We start from the raw sequence: 7,044 nt of genomic DNA, 5'->3' as shown, positions 1-7,044 counted from the left end.
CCGCGGGCGGGGAAGGATGCGGGAGGGGAGCGCGGGTGGGCGCGGAGCCGAGAACGGGACGGGGACCGAGGGGCCGCTGCGGCTTTTCCCCGCGGCCGTGCTCACCGGCATCACCGTCGCCTGCGTCCTCCTCTTCGTCGTGGGGATCGTCGGCAACCTCCTGACCGTGGTGGTGGTGTCGAGGTTTCGGGACATGAGGACCACCACCAACTTCTACCTGTCCAGCATGGCCTTCTCCGACCTGCTCATCTTCCTCTGCATGCCCCTGGACCTCTTTCGCCTCTGGCAGTACCGGCCCTGGAACTTCGGGGACCTCCTCTGCAAGCTCTTCCAGTTCGTCAGCGAGAGCTGCACCTACTCCACCATCCTCAACATCACCGCCCTCAGCGTGGAGCGGTACGTCGCCATCTGCTTCCCCCTCCGAGCTAAAGTCATCATCACCAAGGGGAAGGTCAAGCTGGTCATCCTCTTCCTCTGGGCCGTCTCCTTCATCAGCGCCGGACCCATCTTCGTCTTGGTGGGGGTCGAGCACGAGAACGGCACGAACCCCCTGAGCACCAACGAGTGCCGAGCCACGGAGTACGCCGTCCGCTCGGGGCTCCTCACCATCATGGTCTGGACCTCCAGCGTCTTCTTCTTCCTGCCCGTGTTTTGCCTGACCGTGCTGTACAGCCTCATCGGGAGGAAGCTCTGGAGGAGAAAGAGAAAGAACATCGGTCCAAACGCTCTTATCAGGGATAAGAACAACAAGCAAACCGTGAAAATGTTAGGTACGGCTCTTCTTGCTCGTTTTTTCCAAAGGATGTGTGTGCTTGCGTGGGTGTTTGTGCGTGAGAAAGACCGAAAGAGCTCGGGTAGTTCACTAGAGTTCCTTCCGAAGGGAAGCATTTACCGAAAACGATTCATACGAAGGGCTACACCACCAGGTATTCCTAGAATAACTCCCCTCCTTCCTCGGGTTTATTTCTAATTGTTTTGAGCTCAGGTAAACAAGTGTTAATAACAATCACCGACAAGGACGAAAACTATGGTTACAATTAGCTAGTGCCCTGGAGATTTTCGAACGTTTTTGCTCTTCGGTTGTGGGTGCCGGTCTTATTTACAGAAGGATAGTTTATTTGAGTTTTAAACAAAACTGAACTCCTCTCAAACCACAAAGTTGAGCTGCAGACTAAGCAAGCAGCATATGATGTGCACTTGGCTTCATGTGAAAAGAGCATCAAGGTTTTAGCAAATTGGGGTGATTTACTAGCATGGCCGTGTAAGCTTATGAAAATTAATCTGCATTTTTATATTAGCAAAACACCAGGATGTGCTGAACAGGGAGCATCGTGTCTCCTTTGAGGTCTGCGATCCTGTAAATTCTCACTGCCTTTAAGAAAACAGGATCAAGATGACAGATGCTGTCATTCCTAACTCTGTATATTTACATCGCTGAATCGTTTAAACAACAGCTATTGTTGGCACTCAGAAACACATATTTTAACATACTAAGTCAGTGCACGTGGTGGGAGTTTGATACACAAACCCGAAGAGTCGGTCTGCAGTTTAGTGGCTGAAAACTGCAGAATCCTGCTGCTGCGCACTTTTAGTCAAGCAAAAAAGTCCTCCGCAGTGCAAGTCATCCCGTGGATTTCAGGGGGGACGAGATGCTTTGCATGAAGGTTTCACGGGCGGCAGCTCTGCCGTGCTCGTTTCAGCTAGGTCGAAGGGATGGGCTAATGAGCTCGACAAAGAGGTGGCAGTGTGTCCTAGGTACCCTAATTATTACATGGGAGCCTAACTGATTTTTTTGTTCATGTCCTACTTTATTACTATGCAAGGGCAGGGAGAATAATAAAACCCGCAGCGTTCTTTGTGCCCTTTCAGCTACATTTTATCATCAATAGAATTACTTCAGTCTGGTAAGCGTGACCTTGGAAGTAATTCTTCATTTACACTTCGAGAGTTTCAGGATTATGACTCTCTACTTACAATAAGTAAATTGCTGCCATATATTACTACCGTGTTTATATTTCTGTATACTTACCTGTAAATCATTTTGAAATAACTGTTTATTTCTGCCCTGAAGTATTGCCACAAACATTACGATATTTCAGACACCTTTTTTTTTTTTTTTTACGAGGTCTGAGAACAGCAAGACAGTGGCAAGAGCCAATATTCTTTAAATGATAACAGCCTGATATCTGATGGAAAGATGGAAACAAAGTAGTTAGTAAGGGCTCAGTACCAGCAGATGCTCAATGCAGTCTGCTCTCAGTGGTTTTAATGTTCTGCTGAAAATTTAGAAGGCACTTTGTAAGACTTTAGCAAGTCATGGAACATCAAGTAAATGGGATTAGCATCGACACTTGTTTTAAATCGTAGCGAAAGGTTATGCTTCTAGGTCCGTAATTAAACATCTAACTGTACAGCCTGACTTGTGAAGGAACGATCATACCCCATTCCTGTTGAAATCAATGTGATTCTGCATGCGTCATGATCAAACTGTCGAAAGCCTGACTAGGGATATGCATGCCCACATGTGAAAATACTGACTATGCTTAAAATTCTGTTTGTAATGACCATTATGATAATATTCAGCATATGGATTAAACTCCAGAGCACACTGGTGAGCTAGGGAAACATTATCTGAATTTTATAGGTGAAGATACTGCGGAAAAAAAGGAATGGCTCAAGAAGATGCAGAGCTGGAAAACAGATACTCTGAATTTCAGCTCTGTGCTTCAGGGTCCACCATAAGTCTTGTATAAGTATCCGTTTAAACTTGAGAATGCCTGTTCTCAGTCTGACAATCATCCCTCCTAGCTCTTTGAATTTTTTATCTCCTGTGACTTAACACGAGCAAGCAGGATTGCTAACACAAGAGAACAGGTTAACTGGTAAAAAATGCTTAAGAATGTCGAAAAACCTCCCTCGAGTTTTCTGGTTTTTCTCACTCTGGTATATTAATAGATACACTCAAAGCAATATGAAAAATCATAAAGGTCAACAGCACACAGGAAATGAACAGAAAAAGTTTCCCTTTCTCTAGGATGGAAATGTTCAGAGACACACACATTCCTATTACTCTGCATATATTATATTTACATATAAATGCAACCACAGCGATAGTGTAATATTACAGATAAACTATGCAACTGTAATTATGCAGTTATATAGTCTATATTTAGTTTTACTCTACTTGGAGTAACTCACGCTCCAAAAAATGGACCACCTGGAGGGGTGCACCACTCTTCTGTTCTTACCTTGGCACATGTGCTCTGCAAGTCCACACACTGGTGGTTTGTTTCATTTTGGGGCCTTTGCCATAAATAATTTTCCTTTGCCTTAAATAATTCTGCTTTGCCTTAAATAATTTTGCTTCCCAGTGATTACAGTCTTCATTATAAACCACAGTGCTGAGTCTATCACATTATGTATTAATTTGCTATTGTTAAACGCTGCAGATGATAGATTGCTATACTGGTTTTGTCACCATTTTGATTCTTTAATTCTCTATTTATGAAAACATAAGTGTTATAGGTCAGAAGTATGCTACATCAGATTAGTTGTGCAATACACAGGCAGCCTGTTTAGATACGATCGATGTGTATTAAGTCTTGCTAATTTATGCTCTCAGAGAATGTATGGAGGGACACAAACCTGAAAACTTACGGGAGGCATTTTCACACTTTGTGATTAACTTGTTAAAGAAATAGAAATTTAATCACCCATATTTTAATACTCACACTTAACACAATTTCTTCTGCTGTTTTTATTTTAGTTGTGGTGGTATTTGCTTTCATACTCTGCTGGTTGCCTTTTCACGTAGGACGATATTTATTTTCCAAATCCTTTGAAGCTGGATCCTTGGAGATAGCAGTGATCAGCCAGTACTGCAACCTGGTGTCCTTTGTCCTCTTCTACCTTAGCGCAGCCATCAACCCCATCCTCTACAACATCATGTCCAAGAAGTACCGAGTCGCCGCTTGCCAGCTGTTTGGACTCAAACCCCTTCCAAAGAAAAGACTCTCCAGCACAAAGCAAGAAAGTTTGCGCGTTTGGACAGAACCCAGCGTTACTACATGACACGCGATTTCCAGCGCCAGAGCATCATTTCCCGGAATTCCCAGAAAGCCATAACGAAAGAGAGAGAGGGCAAGAAATACAAATTGAAACGTTAAAGCTGTACTTTTGTCATCATCTGGATTTGCTGAAAGATGTTATGTAGGCAGTTAAAGATTTAAAAAGAAGAAAAAACCCAACTAAACTTTGAGACTATAGGAGGAGAGACACGGTCACAGAATTTGGCAACACTCAAGTGTTATTTCTCTGCTGCTTTTGCCCCTGTGATTTTTTAGCACTGACTTTAGCAGGAGAGCTAGACTTTACCATCTTAACAGGCAAATGTAGCCCAGTTCACTTGCGAGTTCGTGTGACTTCAATAGCAGCTAATTCGAGCCGAATTTTTCCAGCGTTGACTTCAGTTTTGCTAAGAGTTTTGTTAGCATATAACCAGACCCTAGAGAAAGAAAATTGAATTGCCTTTTCGGAGTAGTGAACATAGAATTTGATACACTTTTCATATCCTGATTTTTAAATAAACTAACATTTTTCTCTGAATGAGGAAAAGTGATTTCTTAAAAAAGAAAAGGAGAAAGAAAACAGATAATTTTTAAACATGCTAAAAATAAACTACCTTCATGTCATGTCCGAGTAGAAAGGAAATGAAAAAAAATACCTTCACAGAAGGGGCTTCGAACATGACTGTACTGAAGTATTTTTTTAAAGATATATCAGCGGGACAAGGACAGTGCTGACTTCAGGACTGCAGTGATGCTATAAAAATATGGAATACAATCTCCCACCAAAGTCATATTTTTTCTTTACTAGCCACATCATCTGTACTTGTTCTGTTCAGCTTGACTGTGAACGACTTGATGTGTTTGAACTTGGAAGCTTTTTGTTGTTTTGATATTTGTAACGAGTCCGTGGCTACCTGTCCCTATGCTGCGCACCACCGTACCCCCAAAATTTGCCGAGGATGGGTCTCCTGCCTGTAAACCACTGCTTGTTTCTGTTTAAAGCACATCAGCTGGTTACCAGTACCATGTCGCCCCATAAAAACCAGTGTGCGGCTGTACTAGTTTGCTGCAGTATTCAGTTGAGAATGTTTTTTAACCAATGTGACCTGACAAAGTAATAGAAAAATCTGTATTAGAAGACACAGGCAGGCACATTCTCATACTTGATCCATAAAAATCTTAAATTCAATTGATTTTTATAACTCAAGTATGCCGTTAAAAGGCAAACCAGAAAGCTTTCCATCCTTTACGCGAGTAAGTATGTCTTACATTGCACCTACTGTCACACCAACATGTAGATTTTGTGGCCCGGCTAACAGAGCTTCGGAGCATGCATGTGCAATAGCAGCTTTATATTTATTTTATTCTAGTATTTATTACCAGCTGGTCCACAACGGATTCTCCATAATGAATTGTCTGTTCGCAAAAGTCCTACCGTCCTCAAACTCCTATTAACGCTGATGGGCCATTTTCCGCCTGTTCCACCTTCAGCTGACGGTGCTGCCCAGGCATAACTCAAAAGAGAATTTGGCCTCTTCTGTATATACCGTGTCTTTTATGTCATCCCGGGCTTTGCTAGGGCCAGGCGGCCGAGCGCTGCTCCTCGTGGCACCCGAGCCCGTCTCGCTCCCCACGCCAAATTAAGGGACAAACGAGCGGTAGCGCTATAGGATCATCATCTCCCATTCCGTCTCTAACCTCGTCCGCCTCGTCATCCGTTTTGGTCTCTCGCTCATTGACCGACGAACAGATCTGATGGCAGACGTCACGCAACTCAGGGAAACAAGAAACTTGGGAATCTCGAAAAGATTGTAAGGATGCGAGCTCACTAATAACGCGTCTGTGTAAATGAACCGATCGCACGCCTAGCGTCATGTTCCGTGTTTCAAATCTTGGCTGTGTCTGTGGTATTAAATGTGAACAGAAAAAGAAATAAATAAAGCGATGAGACCCTTTGTAACCCTACCGGGTCAGCGGCGGTGGAGGATCTGGTACGATCGCACGCAGGCTGGAAAAGCGAGCGGCCCTCAGGTTTTCTCAGCCGCGGGAGCCAGGCAGGGACGCGGGTGCCGCAGGACGGGCATCGGGATGGGGTACGAAACGGGTACCGGTGTCACCACGGCACGCCAGACTTCGCCGGCTTGCTCCGTTCCCTGCAAGTAAAACCTGTGTCTCGGTTATGGGAAGCAATTCTGCCTGGGCAGAATGGTCCCGCAGAGGCTTTTACCTAGCGGAGAAGCTGCATCGTTGGGTTTTAATTTTTTTCTTTCCCCAAACCTGTACAACTAACTTGATTAGGCTACGGGGGTTTTGTTGGGGTTCATTTTGGCTGGTTTGTTTGGTTTTTTTTTAAACCAGAATAACTGTAACATTAAAGCCCTGTGTAGACACATTTGATCTCTGCATATAAACTAATAATTTCATTTAACCTAGCACTTCATCAGGAGAGACTGTAAATTTTAACTATACCAACAGTGTGAAACCGCCACAACTTTCTGTATAGAAGAGAATTGAAAACATTTAATCTGGGCTCACAAAAGTCAGAAAGAAGGGGACTGGCTGCTTATTGGGAAGGGAGGATGGGACTTCTTCCTTCCTCCTCACTTAAGAAATGGACTCGCTTCTGCAAATCAGTGAACATTTGCCCAAATCCAGCACAATATATGCATTTCTATTAAAGCAGAGTAGCCACCTTCCTATGATTCTTGAACAAGCAGGAAATGATTTCAGATCCAGCAGGAAACATTCAAGCATTTAATGCACGCTGTAGCTGTCCTGCAGCTGGCACTATACCATCCATTAGTTTTGCTTCCCTGTGTACGAAAACTTTTCTACACAGCAATGCTAAAGTTGGTGGAGTCACACTTACTGGCATGCGTTGACTCCAGAAGGTGAATAGGGTCTTCTCCTTCAAACAGGTACCAATGCACAATGAACTGCTTTTATATGGGGGGGGGGGGGGGGGGAAAAAAAAAAA

General features: G+C 43.9%; 1 protein-coding gene across 2 annotated transcripts; it reads left to right on the top strand.

The window, feature by feature from the left end:
• The first annotated feature begins 12 nt into the window (after positions 1-12).
• On the top strand, positions 13-4,335 carry GHSR (growth hormone secretagogue receptor). 2 transcript variants are annotated; one of them, XM_010572902.1, is made up of 2 exons: positions 13-770; positions 3,815-4,335. In XM_010572902.1, the coding sequence occupies exons 1-2, from the start codon at positions 17-19 to the stop codon at positions 4,069-4,071; spliced, it is 1,011 nt and encodes a 336-aa protein (XP_010571204.1). In that variant the 5' UTR covers positions 13-16; the 3' UTR covers positions 4,072-4,335. The 2 variants fall into 2 exon arrangements, with proteins under 2 accessions (XP_010571204.1, XP_010571203.1); XM_010572901.1 differs by having other exon boundaries at positions 3,767-4,335.
• The last annotated feature ends 2,709 nt before the right edge of the window (positions 4,336-7,044 follow it).

This window comes from Haliaeetus leucocephalus, unplaced genomic scaffold (genome assembly GCF_000737465.1).
Source record: "Haliaeetus leucocephalus isolate CR32 unplaced genomic scaffold, Haliaeetus_leucocephalus-4.0 Scaffold362, whole genome shotgun sequence".
Taxonomy (NCBI): Eukaryota; Metazoa; Chordata; class Aves; order Accipitriformes; family Accipitridae; genus Haliaeetus; species Haliaeetus leucocephalus.
The sequence above is the reverse complement of the archived record's forward strand: the minus strand, read 5'-3'. Positions and strand labels throughout refer to the sequence as shown.

Excerpts from the sequence above, each read along its gene's own strand:
- GHSR (XM_010572901.1), top strand. The coding sequence starts at position 17 with ATGCGGGAGGGGAGCGCGGGTGGGCGCGGAGCCGAGAACGGGACGGGG. Across the intron at positions 771-3,766 it reads GCAAACCGTGAAAATGTTAG|TTGTGGTGGTATTTGCTTTC; the intron begins GTACGGCTCTTC and ends TTTTTATTTTAG.